Below are 20,807 nucleotides of genomic sequence, written 5' to 3'. Positions count from 1 at the left end.
TGGATTTAAAACATGTTGAAAATTGAGTATGATTCTTGAATTCCATATAGAGAATAGGATTTTCAGGTTTAAGAAGTGATAAATGAGTATAAATGGTTGTAAGCATATGTATGTGAGTTAAGAACATAAAAGGGAAGGAAACGTGAAGTGTTGAAGATGAAAAGAGTGAATTTTCGTGCTTAAAATGTGATTTCTGGGCTAGGGGTATCGGTACCCATTCAACAGGTACCGATGCCTCAAGAGTAAAATTCAGGAAGATATTCAAAGGGTACCGATACCTTAAGGAGTGTATCGATACCCCTTGAAACGAAAAATTATCGAATCTAATTTGGGTATCGATACCTAGGGAATGTATCGATACACCAGTTAAGGTATGTACCGATACCATATTGAGTATATCGATACCTGCTTTAGATAGAAAATGAATTAACATTTCCTTCAGTTTAAGAAATGAGAAATCAGAGTATATTATTTGGAATACTGACATGTAAAAATGTATGATTATGTAGACATAGAACGTAAGCAAGTTTCGGATTGACTTCAGAGTTAGGATATAATCTAAAGAAAGGAAGTCATAGGAGTAATTGATAGCAAGTGAGGCCAAGGTGAGTGCGTACTATACTAGTTGTAAATGATGTGTATGGAATAAGACTCGCGGTAAGTCTAATTCCAATATTCGATTGCATAAATATATGAATGTTAGTATGTATTTGATTGGACTATTATGTATGCATAATTACATTAATAGATTCATAGAGGTTATATGTTATTTGGTGTAATAAGAATACATAACTAGTTATATGATAACAATGTATAAATTATATGAATTAAATCTAAGTGATTAAATGAAAAATGAGAATATAACATAAGTTAAGAGATATCGACATAAATTAGTATACAAATGTGTCAAACAAGTTATATAGAAAAGCTGATATGTTTAAGTAGAATATGACCTAAACTTGTTTGATTCCTATGTGATATGAGTTAGTATATAAAGGTTCATGAAATCTTATGAGAATATATGTCTACTCTATGAGACCTTACCAGAATATTTTATGGTATACTCGATAAGAAACTAGGAGTTTATCTGCTTCTGTGAAAAGAACTATATGAGTACATGTATATAGGAATGAGTGATATGACTATGTGAATTTATGTCTATGAGAAGACATAAGAACAAGATACCAGTCATGTGACATGTGAATATGAATCATATGGAAATGTTATATATGCTGATATGAATAGGTATACATGTGATAGAATAAATGATAAATTCCCATGTTGTGTGATATGAGAGCTATAGGTATAGTTGGCATGCCAAGAGTCGAGGGTTACCTATGTCTTTCGAGACATATGGATAGTTTACCTATGTTCTTCGGAACATATAGATAGGTCCTTCGGGACACAGATTTCATATGCCACTTAGTGGATTTTATATGAGCTATGGTGACAGCATATGTGTGCACAACCTCATAGTACTCGTATACCTTGAGTTCTCAATAATGTGCATGGGCTTATAAAAGATGTAAAGAGTATGTACATGTTTGCATGTTATTATTGTTTATACTGATTCCTATATGACATTATGGGTTTATAAGGTTACATGCATAATTGTTATTAGATAATTGATTACATGTTCATATTATAGAAATTATTTATTATATGTTTATGCCTCACTAAGTCTATGACTTAACGTGTAAGTGCTTTATACGTAGGTACTAAGAAGCACGAGGACCAGACTTGAGACCGAAAGAACAACATATCTTCATAAGAGATCAGATCATAAGTAAATCACATAGTAGTTTTTTTGTTGTATTAAAGGTGTTAGCATGTAAACAAATGTAGATTTACGTATGCTCTAATCAACTCTGTAATGTTTTGAACTCAATAATGTAAATATGACTTTTGTGTTAATAAAAGTTTAAAATTTTATATAATTTTTATGAATGTATATGTTTTGAAAAGTCAATCTGACACATCGAACTCATATCTGGGCCAAGTACGAGTTAAGGGTGTTACAGTTACCACACCATACCTCGTAAAACAAACATATATGCGTAACAAAAGAGTCTGATTGGGGAATGTTGTTGATGATGGCTGAAGATGGGGTGTGTTCTTCAAAAGCCTTAAAAAATGAATTAGTCTTGGGCCTGTTGGATTGAAAGTAATTTATGTACTACAATCCAAATGATTTTCAAATGATACACTAACTAGATTTTCAACAACAAAAAACAATCTCGCTACCAACTATCCATGAGTTACGAAAGGGATATGTATTGGTCCCACAGCTGAGGGGCGTTTCGTTTAAGAAAACTTTATGAGTGGGTTCGGTAAAATGACTTTCCAAACCACCTCACTACTACTTGGCAGTGCAGGATCAAATCTTCTTATTCACAAATGAGGTATTTTTCTATTACTTTTTTCTCTTCCTATTTCTTTTCAAGGTCACGGTTTTAACCCATTTTATCATAAATATTTATTTTAATATTAATTGAGAACACAGAGATAGAATAAAGCCGTTTCAAAACAAGACTTTTCAATAACATATCAAATAATAATTATATTTTTATATAGATAAACGATAAACATTATATATATTTTTTTAAAAGTTTTGAATTGGTCAAATTCATTCAATCAGTTGAAATATAAAGAACCAAAGATATAAAACTGGCCTATGATTATATGAACGTACATATTTTTTTTTTTTGAAATAAATATATGAACGTTCTGACGTATGTATAATTTCGACCTTATTTATATATCACTGCTTGTGTCTGCTGCTACATCCTTCCATTGTTGAGTAACTGTTTTAATCTGGGTGTAGAACTGGATTCCTGCCTTGCCTGTGTGAGTGGCCAACATGAATACATAATCTCATCTATGATCAAGATAGAATTGAAATATAACAAGCTTCCCAGGAAATGTTATAGGTTAAATATACCGTCAAGATTGAGATCACCGGCAAACAATGGCTTCAAGCCGGTAAAAGAAGGGAACGGGGCTGAGATTGGAACATTGATGCCAACCTGAGTCAAAAACACCCCATTAGAAGAAAATCAACATTTTTTTTTCATAACAAGCAACCAAATCATGGGACAATGGTGCAACATTACCTGCCCAACCGCAACCTCGGTTTGGAATTTCCTTGCTGCTACACGTGATGATGTAAATATTGAAGCTCCATTGCCATATCTGAAATAGGAATATGTATAGGATAAATATAAAGTTGCCATGGTTTTAGAAGACGAAGGAATCAAGGGATGTTGGAATTGAGACATTACTTATTCCCGTTAACAATGTCTATAGCCTCTTCCATGCTGTCAGCCTGTGCAATGATAAAAACAAAACCAACGTCAATGTGTTTTTAAGCGCACAATAAACTTTGCAATTGGGGCATTATCTAAAATCCAAACCATAACAACAATAAGGAACAAACCTCCATAAAGAGGAGAACCGGGCCACAAATTTCCTCCTGTGTAAGCCAAAAAATTGTTATCGACTATTACGAAACGTTATAGAGTTCAATTCTCTAATTAAGGGAAATGATATCTTACAGAATGAATGTAATATACCTTGTAACATTCCATGCTGACTTTGACATCAGATAAAATTGTGGGGCCAATGAAGTTACCGTGTTCATACCCTGGAACCTACAGTTATTTCATAAGGTAAAAACTTTCAATGAGTCTTTGTTTGGACTTCCTCAAGCTTCAAAGTAAAATCACATTTCCAAACATGTACAGGCATTTCTACATCAAAATACTAAAAATCGACAAACTCTGCCAAATTTACTGAGAAAAGTTGCATGGAGAATCTTGGGCATTATTTTGTAGCATAATTTCACACACTTGAAGGTAAAACATAATAAGAAATAAATGAGACTAAAAGACCATTTTGATCAAACTTCCACAACTATATTTTAATAACCCCACTGGCTTACACACAATGATCCCTAATAACCACAGTCCAATCTCAGAACAAGTAGGGGATCTTCCCTTGAAATTGTCATGGATATTATATCTCATAAATACAAGAAAACACCAGAAAATCTCAAAACCTATGGGATCATTGATATTCAAGGAAGAAGTAATAGTTCTCTTCTCAATAAAAACTGCAGAGGCCAAGAGAAAAAAATCAATAATACATAGTTCAAGCAGATCATTGATCAAATAGATAGAACTCAAAATAAAACAAAATACCAGAATATTTCTCCCATCAACTACCAGTTTTGCACCACTGTCAACACTTGATTGGATCAATCTGCATATGAGTTCCTTCGCCTATCAACCAACACAACCGTTAAAGACTTGTTTCATAATTGAGCATGACATGCAAAAATACATGTTCAACAAGTAAGTCGCACATTCCCCAAACCAAAAATTTATAAATTGTTCCACCTCAAACATCACAAAATATCCCAAGAAATTCACTTCCATCTCACCAGATTGACTTGATGTAAATAATAAAAATTTAGTCTACCATGAATTATCTTGTACCTGCTTGCTAATAACTGGACCAAGGTCTGTATCTGGTTCTGATCCAGGTTGTACTCTAAGTGTTTTGACACGCTCCACCAGTTTATCTTCCCTAGAAAAAGTTCATTGCAATCATCACTTACATCAAGGCATCTCTCGTCAAAAGGGAAAGAAGAGAGAACAACGAGAAGGGAGAAAGACTGACAGTTCTAGATATTAAGAAAAATAAATGAAAATTACATCTCAAAGGAAGATAATGATGCCTCTATTCTTATTATAAAAAGAAAAAATATGCTTTTATTATTGATTAGTCTATAATTAGTTTTGCCCATCAAAAGGCTATTGTTATAGCATTCACTTAACCATGCATTCTCCAAGCAGACCCAATACTTTTAGCTCCACGAGTCTTGGCAGTAGATACCAGGAAAACAACTTTTTTATGATGTATTTTCCTCATTTTTAGAAAACAATCTTAGTTTCACAATGAGGTTTATTATTGAAAATATCTAAATAATTAAAATAAATATATCCGCTTCATTATTCAACATGGAACAAAACAGGATCAACTCTTTTCAGCCCAAAGCCTTTACTTTATATGAGGGAAAAAGAAAACCCTCACGTACATGAGCATACATTTCCTCATCAATTCATGTGAAAAATAAATTAAATAAACAGAACATTGAAAGATTGAAAGCCACTCCTTGATGTATTAATAAGTTAAACTACAGTTAAAAAAGAAAATAAGGCCACTGATAAGGTAGTACCTCAAACTAACAGCAATCATAGAACATGTTGAAAGAGATGTATTAAGAAAAGCTGAAATATATGTTGAAATGGACTGAATTTTTATATATATTTCATAGAAACGTTACACTACTATATATACAAGCAGAAGCAGAAGACTTAACTTAGGAAACTTCTAAACTAGAAAACTAACTAATCCTAGGGAAAACTAATCCCTTAAAGTTAGGGATTACATATACTAAGAACTTTACAGAATCTCCTAATTAATTTCACACAATCTTCCTAATTTAGGAAGTTGCTTTCTAACACCCCCCTGAAAAGTGGATATCATCCATTCTCAGCTTGTTTGCTAATATCTGAAAATACTTCCAGTTAATCCCTTGGTGAGTATATCTGCTAGTTGATCTCCAGTGGATAAATGAGTACAAATTAGGCCACTGTCCAGTTTTTCTTTTATGAAATGTCTGTCCACTTCAGTGTGCTTCGTTCTATCATGTTGGACCCGATTATGTGCTATGTTAATGGCAAATTTATTATCACAATATAGTCTCATTGGACCTTCCCACTTGATTTTCAAATCTTCCAAAATGATTTTCAGTCATAACAACTCACAAACTCCAAGAGTCATTGCCCTAAATTCAGCTTCTGAGCCACAACATTTTGTTTTTTACTCCAAGTCACAAGGTTTATTCCCAAAAAAGTGTAGTAACCTAGGTTAACCTTCTATCAACTATAGACCCTGCATAGTCTGCATTAGTATATGCTTCCAAAGTTAGTTTTCCCTTTTTTTTAAACAAAATTCCTCTACCTGGTGCGCCTTTTAAGTACTGTAAGATTTGAGCACAACCCTTAGATGTGATTCTTTAGGGTTGTGCATGAATTGACTTACAACACCAACTGGATAGGAAATATCTGGTCTGGTATGTGACAAGTAGATAAGTTTTCTCACAAGCCTCTGATAGGAGCTTCTGTCAACTGTTGCATCTTCTATTGTACCTCCAAGCCTATGATTAACTTCTATAGGCATCTCTGCAGTTTGCATCCCAATTTGCCAATCTTTGTCAACAAATCTATGATATATTATTGCTGAGATATAAAGATCCCTTGTCGAGAATGTCACTTCAATACCAAGGAAGTATTTTAGTCTGCCAAGCCCTTTGACTTCAAACTCCCTTACTAAACACTTCTTTAAATTATCCATTCATTCCAAATCATCCCCTGTAACTGTAATGTCATCTACATAGACTAGTACGACAGTTACTCCCCCTGAAGGTGAGTGTTTCGCAAACAAAGTATGATCACCTTGACTTTGCCTATATCCCAGCTTGAGCATATCTTTGGTAAACCTCCCAAACCAGGCTCTTCGGGACTATTTTAGTATATATAGAGCCTTCTTTAGCCTGCACACTGCCTGTCTAGTATTTGAACCGAATCCTGGTGGGATATCCATACATATTTCCTCCTCCAGATCCCCATGTAAGAAGGCGTTCTTGATGTCAAATTGTTGTAATTTCCATCCTTGATTGGAAGCTAATGACAACAATACTCTCATCGTGTTCGTTTTTGCAACAGGAGCAAATGTCTCAAGATAGTCTATCCCATAAGTTTAAGAGTACCCCTTAGCCACTAATCTCGCTTTGTACCTCTCTAACGAACCATCTGACTTGTATTTTACTGTAAATACCCATTTACATCCCACTGCTTTCTTCCTTTCTGATAGTTTTACCAAGTCTCATGTCTTGTTCTTCTCGAGTGCTTCCATCTCAACCTGCATGACATTCTTCCAATTCTCATCTTTTAATGCTCGGATACTGTTGATAAAGAGTAAACAACATAGTGGAGAAAAAAAGGAACTCTTTTTATTATATATTGTGAATGGTGAAAATACATCTTTTTATAGGAAAAGTTAGGAGTAAGTTTTCTATTAGAAGTAAACTACTTAGTAGTTATCCTTATCTATCTAACTTTTCTATTAGAAGTAAACTACTTAGTAGTTATCCTTATCTATCTAACTTTCTAAGAGTTAGTGTTATATTAAAATACTAACTTATCTATTGCATAACCTACACTCCCCCTCAAGTTGGGGAGTAAATGTTGAAAAGACCCAACTTGGATATAATCTCATCAAAGGTAATTCTTGGAAGTGCTTTGGTGAGAATATCTGCTGACTGATTCTTCGTTGAAACATAATTGAGCTTCACCGTTCCACCATTCATCTTTTCAGAGATGAAATGTCTGTCAATCTCCACATGCTTCGTTCGGTCATGATGAACTGGATTCTTTGCAATACTTATTGCAGATTTACTGTCACTTTGAAGTTCAAACCATTTGTTGGCACATAACCCCAGCTCAGTTAACATTCTTTGAAGCCAAATTCCTTCGCAAATTCAAAGTGTCATTGCTCTAAATTCTACTTCTGCACTACTTCGAGATACCACCGCCTGTTTTTTGCTTCTCCAAGTAACTAAATTTCCTCAAACAAATGAACAATATCCAGTTGTAGATCTTCTATCCGTTAATTCACCTGCCCAGCTTGAATCCGAAAAAATTCTTACTGTTCTATCATCACTCTTTCTAAAAATTAATCCATGTCCTGGTGTCATTTTCAAGTATCTTAGAATTCTATTCACAGCCTCTAAATGTTCTTCTCTTGGATCATTCATATATTGACTCACTATACTGACAGGGAACGCAATATCAGGTCTGGTAAGTGATAAATAAATTAGTTTACCTACTAGCCTTTGATACTGTTCTTTGTTCACAGGACTTCCCAATTCTTCTCTCCTTAGCTTCAGATTTGCTTCCATGGGTGTTTCAGCCAGCTTACATACCTTCATTCCAGTTTCTGATAGTAGATCAAGGATATATTTCCTTTGGTTGATCACTATTCCTTCTTTTGACCTTGCAACCTCCATGCCTAAAAAATACCGTAAAGTTCTCAAGTCTTTGGTTTTGAACTCCTTCGCCAGTAGCTTTTTCAATCTTTCTATCTCCATACAATCATCACCTGTTAGAATGATATCATCCACATAGACAATCAAAATTGCCTTTTTGTTGTTTGAAGATGTTTTGACAAATAAAGTGTGATCTGATTGACATTGCTTGTAACCATCCTGAATAATCACCTTTGTAAATCTGTCAAACCAGGCTCTTGGAGATTGCTTAAGTCCATACAGGGACTTTAGTAATCTACATGCTTTTCCTGTATTACTCTTCACACCCGGTGGAATTCGCATATATACTTCCTCCTCCAAGTTTCCGTTTAGAAATGCGTTTTTGATGTCTAACTGATGAAGCACCCAATTCTCATTAACTGCTAATGACAGTAACACTCTCACAGTGTTTAGTTTTGCTACCGGAGCAAACTTTTCATGATAATCAGCTCCAAAAGATTGAGTGAATCCTTTCGCCACTAATCTCGCCTTATATCTTTCAATGCTACCATCAGCTTTGTATTTTACCATGAATACCCATTTGCAGCCGACTGGTTTTTTATCTTTCGGAAGATCAACTATAATCCAAGTATTGTTGTTTTCCAGTGCTTTTAATTCCTCTTCTACTGCCTTTTTTCACTTGGGATCTTTCAATGCTTCTTCCACCGTATCTGGAACAATAATGCTATCTAAACTTGTTGTAGAGTTCTTAAACCAATGCGTTAGCTTTCCATATGCAACAAATCTCTCAATTAGATAATTTCTGCATTTTCTTACCCCTTTCCTTTGAGCAATCGACAAGTCATTATCATTAATTAAAGCATTTAATTCAGTGGAAGAACTCTTATTACCTTCTTCATTCTCCAAAGGATTCTCGTTCGGTTTCGGTTCATGACAGTGTCCATGTTGTGTGGGAGACTCGGGATTAGGTTTAGGGATTGATTTAGAAATTGGTTTTTGTCGTCTCTTGTAAATCTACAACTCGGATTGAGGTATTTGAGGCGAAGTGATATGTTGATCATGCCGAGGTAAATGTATTTCGGTGGATTGGTTTGGCAAGGATACGTTTTCTGGGTTCGATAGTGTTGTTTGGTCTGGCTGTAGCGATTTTGTAGGCTTATTCGACTGGTTTAACTGGTTTGACGGTGCTGGTTGATCAAAAAGAGCTGGCTACAAATCAAGTGACAATTGTTGTGAGTCAATAAACTGATATTCATTATATGACTCCCCCTGAATAGCAATTTTGAGGAAAAAATGTGTTTTTTCAAAGAAAGTAACGTCCATAGTAATAAAGAATTTCTTTGTACGAGGATAATAACACCAAAAGCCTTTTTGAGTCGATGAATAACCCAGAAACACACACTGAAATGCTCGAGAATCTAATTTGGACCTGAAAGGAACATTGCTATGAACGAACACAGTACAACCAAAAACTCTAAGGGGTAACAATGAAGTCATCGGTTTAAAATTGGGAAAAAACTGAAGAAAAAATCTTTCGGACACTTAAATTGTAATGGTTTACTAGGGAGACGGTTAATCAAATAAGTGGCAGTTAAAAGGGTTTCCCCCAAAAATAGTTAAGAACATTTGTGGAAAAAAATAAAGACCGAGTAACCTCAAGAAGATGCCTGTTTTTTCGCTCAGCAATCCCATTTTGTTGAGGAGAATTGACACACGAAGTAAGATGAATAATCTCAGTTTCCTGAAAGAAAGAACCCAAAACATTGGCAAAAAACTCACTACCATTGTCAGAATGAAACATTTGGATTGAACACTGAAATTGGGTTTCAACCATCTTATGGAACCGTTTAAATATTTCACAAGCTTCAAATTTGGTTTTCATGAGAAATGTCCAGATAGTACGAGTGTGATCATCAATAAATGAAATAAACCACCGAAACCCATGTAAAGATGCGACCCGAGATGGTCCCCAAATATCACTATGGATCATGGTAAATGGTTTGGACGGTTTATATGGAGAAGGTAGATAAACACTCCTAGTTTGTTTAGCAAGTGGACAAATATCACAAGAAAAAGATTTTGGACTCTTATTGACAAACAAATGTGGAAACAATTTTGCAAGATAAAAGAAATTGGGATGTCCTAAACGAAAATGCAATAACATAACATCGGTTGAAGGTTCAAGTAAAGGAAATTGTTGTATAACATGGTAGGAAGTAGATGGGTGGGAAAATAAAGTTGCTGGAAGTAGGTAAAGACCCCCACAAAGCCTAGTACTACCAATCACTTTCCCCGAGCTAGAATCATGAAATTCACAAAAATCAGAGTTAAATTTCGTGATACAGCATAAATCGACAGACAACTTGCTAATGGAGATAAGATTGCAAGTAAGATTGGGAACATAAAGAACATGAGATAACAAAATGTCTTGATTTATTCGAATAGACCCATGACCGACAACACTGGATAGAGAATCATCAGCTGTTCGAATATGAGAGATAGACGAGTCGGCATGAAAAGTGTGAAAGAGCCGAAGATCACTTGTCATATGATCACTTGCACTAGAATCCGCAACCCAAGTAGGAGTGGTGGATGTATTAGCCAAAGTAGCAGAAGGAATTCTACCTGCAGGTACTGATTGGGAATGAGTGTTTAACTGACTAAAAAACTGCTGCAACTCTTCCATTTGTTTTTTAGTAAACGAACTTCCTTGTAAATCAGTATTCACAGCACAATTTTCTTGAGTATCACGTTGTTGATGATGTTTTGAAGACTTCCCATCAGTAGGCTTACCATGTAATTTCCAATAGGAATCCCGCAGATGGCCAACCTTCTTACAATAGTCACACCAAGGTCTCCCCTTCTTTGGCTGAGTAGTAGTTTGAGAGTGAGGGTTATAATTGTCACCATTCAATCGGTGACAGGTGATAGAGGCTGAAGAAACATCAGAATGGGGTGAATTAATGAGGAATTCTGAAGTGACCTCCGATGAAGTGGTGGAATTCATGATCGACGGCTAGATTTAAGGTAAAAAAAGAAAGAAAAAAAAATTGGCTAGGGTGAAGGATCGATCACCTAACTGATACCATGTTGATAAAGAGTAAACAACATAGTGGAGAAGAAAATGAACTCTTTTTATTATATATTGTGAATGGTGAAAATACATCTTTTTATAGGAAAAGTTAGGAGTAAGTTTTCTATTAGAAGTAAACTACTTGGTAGTTATCTTTATCTATCTAACTTTCTAAGAGTTAGTGTTATATTAAAATACTAACTTATCTATTGCATAACCTACAGATACACTTTTGGGAATAGAAATGGAGTTTAGGCTAGTAAGAAAAGCTTTGTGGTTACGAGACAAGATTTTGTAGGATATGAATAGGTACAAAGGTTGTTTTGTGCAAGCTCTCATTCCTTTTCTAATTACAATAGGAAAGTCAAAATCCCTTTGATCAGAATTTTCAGTGGTATTATTTTGATTATAAATAGGTTCAGGTTCAGCAATTACTTCGGGTTGTATAGGAGAATAGGATGATTGAACTTGCACTGATACCTTTCTCCTTGAATAAACCAGGAAAGGACAGACAGTGTCTTGAACCCCTTGTTGTGTTCTGGTGTAATAGGCTCGGTCTCCTCGGATTGGATGGAAGTAGGTTGGGCTAGATCAGGTTGTTGGGCTGACTGATTGGCAGGACATTGTTGTGTAGTTGCCTGGTTATTATAAACAGTGGCTGGAGCTGCTGGAAAATCAGGGGAAAAAATCTCTATCCTTATCTTCCCTGAATGAAATCTACCCCTGAAGATAATGACGGGTAAAGTAGTTTTCTTCTTCTGCAAATGTGACATCAGGAGAAACAAAGTGTTTTCTCGTAGAAGGATGATAGCATTTGTACCCATTTTGAGTGGAAGAATAACCAACAAAAACACACTTTACTGCCCTTGGATCAAGTTTTCCCCTATTTTGAGAATGTATATGAACAAAGGCAACACAACCAAACATTTTGGGATTAAGATTACTTGAGGTATTGAAATTAGGGAAAAATTTTGTTAGGATTTGTATAGGGATTTGAGACTCAAGGACCTTGTAGGCAGTCTGTTTATCATGTAAGTGGCAGTTAAGACAACTTCCCCCTAATATTGTTTAGAAACATTTTTCTGAAACAAGAGGGCTTTTGTGATGGCAAGAATATGACATTTTTTTCTCTCGGCTACACCATTTTACTGGGGTGTATTGACACAGGAAGACTCATGTATGATGCATTTTTCTCAAAAATAAGGTGAGAGGACTTGATTGAAGTAATCTTTGGCATTGCCCGATCGAAACCTCTTTATTTCATCCCCAAATAGGGTTTTAATCATGTTGTAAAATGTTTTGAAGATAGAGCTCACATCATATTTTTTGTTTTAGAAGAAACATCAAAGACACTCGGGTACAATTATCAATAAAGGAGAGAAACCGTCGGGCCCCAAATATGTTTGGAATAGTGGATGGTCCCCAAACATTGTTATGAATAAAAATAAAAAGATTGTAGGTTCTTTATTGCTCAATGAAAAAGATGTGCCTTTATGTTTTGCAAGTTCACAAATATCACAATGAAACTTTTCAACATTTAAACCTTTGAATAGAGAAGGAAACATAAGTTTTAGAATTCTAAAGGATGGGTGACGAAGGCGGGGGTGATAGAGCCATATTTGGTCTTTATTGGTTTTAGATTATGAGAGAATGGATAATGGTGAGGAGTTCAAGGCACTAACTTGTCCACCGGGGTCTTCAAGATAGTATAGGCCATTCACGTCCAATCATCCTCCTTATACCTTGTTCTTGAAAAATACATCGAGTATGATAGAAGAGTACAGTGCAATTAGTATCTTTGGTGATTTTCTGGATAGGAAGAAGATTAGTAAATAATTTTGGTACATGAAGGATATTTTTTAGTGTGAAGGTTTCACTTACAACAATATCCTCTGACGAACCACTGTAATTACAATGTCATCTGCTACTTTTATTTTTTTTATTACTAGGGCAGGGTGTATAGGTGATAAATCTTTGAAAGGAGTTTGTCATATGGTATGTAGCCTCTAAGTCGATTACCCAGGAATTTTGGGTGAGTATATTGGAGGCTTTAGAGTTTTGAGAAGTGGATATACCGGAGAATACCAGAGTACAAGTACCTGTTGAAGAGGTCTTCTCCATTGTCCCACCAAATTTTTTAGTTTTTTATTTCTTCTCTGTTGAATTCAACAGTTGGTTCTTGAGGGTCTTCTCCAGCCAGTTGTTTTGCTGTATACGCACGTCCTTGCCTCTTTTGATTGTCCACTTTTTTTAAAAAAACTCTTGTTGTTTGTGGCTTCCCATAAAGCTTACAACACTTCTCTTTTGTGTAACGCGGTTTCTTGCAGTAGGTGTGCCATAAGGAGTCCCTGTTGATTGGCCTTGTAAGTTCTGTATGCCTACTATCTTCATAAATCGGTTGTTCCAAGTCAGGTTTCCTCTCAGTTACAGCTCTCGTGACTAAGGTTGAACTCTCTACTTGATTATTCTCAATCATAACCCCTCTTTTTCCTTCCTCAGCACGAATAATTGTAGTAATTTTATTTAGTGAGGGAAGATCCTCTTTTCCAATCAAATTCAACGATTAGTCCAACAAGAAAGTCATAGATTTGATCTTTTTCGACAAACCCTTTTAGGAGTTTTGCATCTTCATTGCATCTGATCTGGATGCACTAGTAGTAATCTATCTCTAGCCAAAGACTTTGCAGTAGATTGGAATATTTTGTGATTGATTTACTTCCCTTCTTGGTAGATGAAATCTTAGTCTTTATTTCATAAATTTGGGCAGCATCTCGAACCTTTGGATAAGTTTGTTTCACAACCTCCTATATTTCTTGGGATGTGTTAAGAAACATGCATGTATCACTGATTTCTGGCACCATAGAGTTCCATAACCAAGACATTACCATTGAGTCTTGTCCATCCCAAGCATCAAACTTAGGATCCCCTCTTTTGTTCTAGTCTCGAGTAGGTGACTCAACTTTCCTCTCCACTTTAAGAAGGTACAAACCAGTTGAGACCACTTTAGGTAATTTTTCCCATTTAATCTGTAAGTTGCTTATATATTATGCAAGTCACTTGTTGCGTTTGAGTAATTCCCTTCATTCCCTGAAACTTCTAGAGTAGCCTCAGAGTTGATGGTTTCATTGACTTCTACCATACTCTTCTCGAATTAACACTACACACTTGAGGAAGGGGATTGAGAATAATAAGAGGCTATTAAAAAAAGAATAAAAAGACCCCAGAAATGAGCTAAAAAAGCTCTGATATCATGTTGAAATGGACTGAATTCTGATATATATTTCATAGAAACGGTACACTACTATATATACAAGCAAAAGACTTAAAGGAAACTAACTAATTCTAGGGAAAACTAATCCCTTAAAATTAGGGATTACAGATACTAAGAATTTTACAGTCTCTCCTAATTAATTTCACACAATCTTCCTAATTTAGGAAGTTGTTTTCTGACAATATATAACTCAAGCACGGCTCATGCCAAACAAAGAATTATCATAATTCAATAGTTATTAGAAAAAGAAGCTTAAGACCCATAAATAAAAATCAGTAAACATAGCTCACAAGAAACGGAACAAAATGATACAAATATAAAAGCATACCATGGAGTCAACCCTCCAACAAAAATAACAGTACTTAGTGACATGCGCTTCTGCCCTGCTCCACCAAAGCCAGCAGTAACTATAGCATTTAGCGTAGCATCCATGCTCGCATCAGGCATTACAACTGCATGATTTTTCGCTCCAATATTGCACTAGAAACAAGAAGCAACAAGCAAAATTAAACACCTTTCAGAGAAGCACAATTAACATGAAACTCAAATAATTGCTATACTAGGGCAAGCCAGCAACCAAAATGTCTGTAGAAAAAGCAACAGATTTGTTTTCCAAAAAATACCTGAACACGCTTTCCTTTAGCAGAAGCTCTAGAATACACATAAGAACCAGCCTTGTAGAAGTTAAAAACATGCATAACAGTAATTAGTAGGAAGTACCATACTAATAAGTGGCCAGAAGCTCTATGAGAGACTAATAATTATAAACAGAAATAAAGGTAGCAACAGACAAACAGCCATATGTGTCTAGCCAGGTAAAAGTTAAAAGACATCTCATAATTTTAGAAATTAAAACTGAAGCATGATAAAACATACAAGATACCAGCACACAAACTACACCTTGAGCCTTTGGCCATCAAGTATTGATATAAGTTGCATCCATTTACAGTTTCAAGATGTTCAATAGAGAAAGGCAAGCCAACTATATAGCTTTTGCTATGTTCACCGAATCTATAAATTAATTCTAATATTACCCATTATCATTATACCCACATAGTCAAAAAGCCTTCACGTTGCTACTGTTTGCATTTCCCAGAAGAAGAAAAAACTAATCAAAACACAGACCTCTGTCTTAAGGGTAGATGTCATGTATGTACTATTAGTAGTTGTCAACCCTTCAGAACCATAATCAACCAAGTTAAACCTACCTTAAGACAGATTTTTAGTCCGGGTACAACATTTACACAGACAAGGCAACATAGCAGTTCCTCAAAAATGAGAATATAGGTATTGCAAGACATGGCAATAGAATTCTTTTTCTTTTTTTTTATAGAATAGGGAGACCTCATTAAAAAACCCCTTCATACTCAACGAAATATGAAAGTTTCGTAGAGCATTGGAAGGAGGAAAAGAGTGTCTCATAATTTTATTGAACCAACGAACATTACAACTTAGAAAACATCAGCACCTTACATCCACTATAAACCAAACAATACAAAACCCCCCAAATCTAACACATAAGTCCTACACACAACCCTACTCATCCAATGCCCTCTTTTGCCAACTTATCCGCCTCCCAATTAGCCGCTCTGGAAATATGTCTGATCACCACAGCTTTATCCCTATAAATCTCTAATATTTCATTCAACAGTAAACACAACTGATTCGGGCAACCCCCAAATTCTTAATCCAATTAACCCCACAAGACAATCACACTCAACAATAAGTCTACCTTTGCAACTCCATTGAGAATCAAAGAAAAGATTCAAACCCTTTTTAATAGCCAACATTTCAGCAGTTGTAGGAGGCTCCTTCCCAATTGCCTCAGAGAATGAAGCCAACATATAACCCCTTGAATCTTTAATAAACCGTCCTATACCCCCTTTCATCCAATCATCTGTGACAGCACCATCCACATTTAATTTAAAAAAGCCTTCAGGAGGCGGAACCCACAGAGCTCGAGATAACACCTTACTCCCCTGTCTGCCACACCTATCCGCAACAGAAGGATCCCCCATAAGACAATCCCTCAAACACTAACATGTTTCTATACTTCCAGATATACCACAAAACGGTAGCAGGAATAACTCCCCAGAATTCAAAATTCATAACCAACCCCCACCAAATTCTTAATTCAATTAACCCCACAAGACAATCACACTCAACAATAAGTCTACCTTTGCAACTCCATTGAGAATCAAAGAAAAGATTCAAACCCTTTTTAATAGCCAACATTTCAGCAGTTGTAGGAGGCTCCTTCCCAATTACCTCAGAGAATGAAGCCAACATATAACCCCCTGAATCTTTAATAATACGTCCTATACCCCCTTTCATCCAATCATCTGTGACAGCACCATCCACATTTAATTTAAAAAAGCCTTCAGGAGGCGGAACCCACAGAGCTCGAGATAACACCTTACTCTCCTGTCTGCCATACCTATCCACAACAGAAGGATCCCTCATAAGACAATCCCTCAAACACTAACATGTTTCTATACTTCCAGATATACCACAAAACGGTAGCAGGAATAACTCCCCAGAATTCAGAATTCATAACCAACCCCCACCAAGCTTGCAGAAAAAACATTAGGGGAAAAATGCAAAGAAGATTGAACATTCCAAAATCTTAAAAATCTACACCACAACAGGTAGGAAACATTACAGGTAAAAAATAAATGCGATACTGATTCAGGAAACAACCCACATAACGGGAAAAACGTATCCACTATACCTGGAACCTTCCTCTTCATTAACTCACACTTCACAACCATCCTTTTGATCACAACCTGCCAAAGGAAAGATTCCACCCTCGAAGGAACAAGGCCACTCCAAACCATCCGACTCCAATATTGATCAACCCCCAGAACCTCAAACCATAACTCAAACAAGACCTCACCGAATATACCCCATCACCACAACCTTTCCATAATAAACAATCCACACGATTCTGATCAACATTGACAGAATCCAATAAAGTCATAAATTCAATCCACACATTAACTTCCCAATCTGCCAAATTCCTTCTCCATTTGAAATCCCATATCCACTTTGCAGAGCTAAAATAACCAAAATCTGAAAATTTCCCCTCTTTTTTAACTGATAAAGCATATAGTCTTGGAAACCTAACCTTTAAAGACGCCCTATCGATCCAAACATCATGCCAAAATGAAAAGGATTTCTCATCCCCAAGTTTCAAAACCATCTTATTCCGAGCAGCCTCACCAATCACATCCTTTTTCATCCAACTTTGGGCAACATTCTTCCATAACCAAGAAACTTTGGTTGGTACCTCCTCCATAAAAATATCATTACAGTCCATATTATATTTACAACAAATCAATTGTTTTCATCCCGAGTCATTTTCAGAAGAAAATTTGCAAACCCATTTACCTAATAAAGCTCTATTCACCAACTGTAGATTAGGGATCCCCAGCCGTCCACAACTCTTAGGCAAACACATAGAATACCACTTCACCCAATGTATACTTTTCCTCTCACCCGACCCTCCCCACAAAAATCTTGCCATAATAGAATTTAAAACTTTCAATACCGATGCAGGAATTCTAAATATGGACAAAATAAATAGGAAGAGAACTCAACACCGACTTTACAAGCACTGCTCTACCAGCTAACGAAAGTGACGCAGCTTTCCATTCGGTCAGTTTTGGTTGAAATCTCCTCAGCACTGGTTCCCACAAAGCTGCCGAATTTCTCCTAGCTCCAAGACGAATTCCCAGATAATCAGATGGGAAAGAACCAACTGAACAGCCAATAGAATCAGCCCATTCTTTTAACACCCCCTCCTCCACATTAATCCCATAAGTCTTACTTTTAACCAAATTTATCTCGAGACCCGATAATAATTCAAAAATCACCAATACCCTCCTAACATTCTTCAATTGATTAACCGAAGCTCCACAAAAAATCAAAAGATCAGCAAATTTTAAATGGGAAAGATTAAAAGCATGTCCTTGTTTCCCTATGGTAAAACCAGCAAACAAACCCAAATTAACAGCTTTTGACAACAATCGGCTAAGAAGCTCTCCCACCAGGTTAAACAGCAAGGGTGATAGGGAACACCCTTGACGAAGACCTTTAGATATCTTGAATTCTTCCGTTGGAGAACCGTTAACTAAAACAGAAACAGAAGCAGTTGAAATACACTTTCGAATCCAGGAAACCAATTTTTCACCAAACCCCATTAGCTCCATGACCTTTATAAGCAAAGACCAATCAACCGAATCATACGCTTTCCTAAAATCAACTTTGAAAGCAACACCAGCTAACCCTTTTCTCCTCCAATATTCAATCCCCTCATTTTCCATGAAAGAACAATCTAAAATTTGTCTTCCCGGGATAAAGGCGAACAGTGAAGACCCAGTTAAATACTCCATGCACCCTCTAAGTCTTCTAGCTAACGTCTTCGAAATGATTTTATAAAGACCCCCAACTAGACTAATGGGACGAAAATCATCAATGCAATCAGGACCCACTTTCTTAGGAATCAACGTATTAAAAGAGTGGTTAATACCTCTGTCCCATTGTTTTCCAGCAAAGAAATCCCTACAAAACTTCATAACATCTTCCTTAATATAAGTCCAATTTTTTTTGAAGAATCCCAAATTTACCCCATCTGGCTCTGGAGCTTTATTCGAATCCGACTCTGACACAATTCCCCATATTTCCTCCTCTGTAAATTCCACTTCCAACCTCTGAGCCATATCTGGGCAAATCTTTGAAAACTCCACATTTATCTCCACTGCCTCTAGAGTTTTTATTGAGTTATAAGCCTCTTTAAAATGCTGATAAATATGAGCTTTAATGATTTCCGAAATCGAACACTCCTCCCCTTTGATCTTCAACGAAAAAATAGAATTCACCCTACCCCTCTTTGTTGCACATTGATGAAAGAACGAGAATTACGATCCCCTTCCAAAAACCATTTACACCTCGATTTCTGATGCCAAATTCATTCTTGCTTTTGATAGAGCTTCCATAATTCATTCTTTGCTTTAACAATCCGATCGAAGTCCACCAATTGTGAACCCTACAACCTCGCCAATTCCATCTCATGTATGGATTTTTCCAGCTCTGCTAGTTCTTTTGATAGTCCAAAATGTTTACTTCCTGACCATGCTTTAACATCCACCTTAACCTATTTCAATAACTAAGATAGTCCTCTGCGTCTCTTCCTCATCTTCAATTCCCCAAACTTTGCTTTTATCATTTCCTGAAAGCTAACATCCTCCAACATATAATTAAATAACTTAAACGGCCGAGGACCCCAATCAAACAAAATATTCTCCAACAAAACAGGATTATGGTCACAAACAGAACGAAGGAAGAAATAATTGAGCAATTCTAGGAAACAGAATTAAAAACACCGAATCCACCAGAAATCTATCTAACCTCGCAACCGATTGTTCCTCTCTATTATTTCTCCAAGTGAAAGTACCACCACTCGAGGGAAGATTAATCAAATCCGACATTTGAATAAAATCCGAAAAACCCTTCATTGAATGAAATTTTTGAGGATATTCAACTAGAAACAGCAATAAAAAAATGATGAGTGAGAAAGGTAGAGAGAGAAAGGGAGCGAGTGTGACAGGTCGTTCATCCTCCAGTGAGGAATGGATTGTATTTGTTGATAATCTTAGTAAGAGAGTTACTAGAAGTGAGTTAAGAGAGATTTTCAATCATTATGGAAGAGTAGTGAGGGTCTTTATTCCAAATTTTATGGTTAAACCGAATTACAAATCATCCACGTTTGCCTTTGTGCAATATGCCATGGAGGTAGGCTGTAGGAGAGCAGTTCATAATGTTAATGGAACGCTGATTGATGGGATGAGAGTCTCAGTGGGGGTTGCGAAGTATAAGAAGGATAGGAAAAGGGAAACAGATGATAAAGATCTCCAGTTGGAGGGTAAGAATCCAGTTAGAGAGGATAAAGGAAAGCAGCAGGTGGTACTGGAAAAACTGAGAAGTATGAGGGATGGCAGAACATATAAGGAGGTGTTGGAGAAGGATAGCAGAAGGAGAATGGAACATGAATCAGTGGAAAAGAAGGGAGGTCATAATAAGATAGATAATGGATTAAGGAATGTATGGGAAATGCACATTCCTACAGAAGATTCAAGCTGGGTGAAAAATTCTTTAACAGGGGTCATCAAATATCCCTTAAAGCCTGATAAGGTGAAGAAGGCATTTACAAAGGAGGGTTTCGAGGTCAAAATAATAAGCTAGGGATACGTAGGTAATGCTTGTATTATTAGGTTCAATTCAAACGAAGAATTCTTAAAGGTGTGGTCGAATGCTCGTGAGAAACTATTTTCCTGGTTTCCATGGTTATC

General features: G+C 36.2%; 1 protein-coding gene across 4 annotated transcripts in view; it reads right to left on the bottom strand.

The window, feature by feature from the left end:
* Positions 1-2,737: 2,737 nt before the first annotated feature.
* LOC120171745 (methylmalonate-semialdehyde dehydrogenase [acylating], mitochondrial-like) overlaps positions 2,738-20,807 on the bottom strand; it is a 35,133-nt gene continuing 17,063 nt past the window's right edge. For all 4 annotated transcript variants that reach the window (XM_039179394.1, XM_039179395.1, XM_039179396.1 and 1 more), the window contains exons 11-20: positions 15,081-15,131; positions 14,786-14,937; positions 4,497-4,587; positions 4,200-4,280; positions 3,573-3,650; positions 3,437-3,472; positions 3,282-3,325; positions 3,114-3,192; positions 2,942-3,026; positions 2,738-2,843 (exon numbers count right to left, since the gene is read on the bottom strand). In XM_039179394.1, the coding sequence (XP_039035325.1) occupies positions 2,755-2,843; positions 2,942-3,026; positions 3,114-3,192; positions 3,282-3,325; positions 3,437-3,472; positions 3,573-3,650; positions 4,200-4,280; positions 4,497-4,587; positions 14,786-14,937; positions 15,081-15,131 (786 nt within the window). In that variant the 3' untranslated portion in view covers positions 2,738-2,754. The remainder of the gene's footprint in view (positions 2,844-2,941; positions 3,027-3,113; positions 3,193-3,281; positions 3,326-3,436; positions 3,473-3,572; positions 3,651-4,199; positions 4,281-4,496; positions 4,588-14,785; positions 14,938-15,080; positions 15,132-20,807) is intronic.

The sequence above is a fragment of the Hibiscus syriacus genome, unplaced genomic scaffold (assembly GCF_006381635.1).
Source record: "Hibiscus syriacus cultivar Baekdansim isolate YM2019G1 unplaced genomic scaffold, ASM638163v2 tig00111835_pilon, whole genome shotgun sequence".
NCBI lineage: Eukaryota > Viridiplantae > Streptophyta > Magnoliopsida > Malvales > Malvaceae > Hibiscus > Hibiscus syriacus.
The sequence above is the reverse complement of the archived record's forward strand: the minus strand, read 5'-3'. Positions and strand labels throughout refer to the sequence as shown.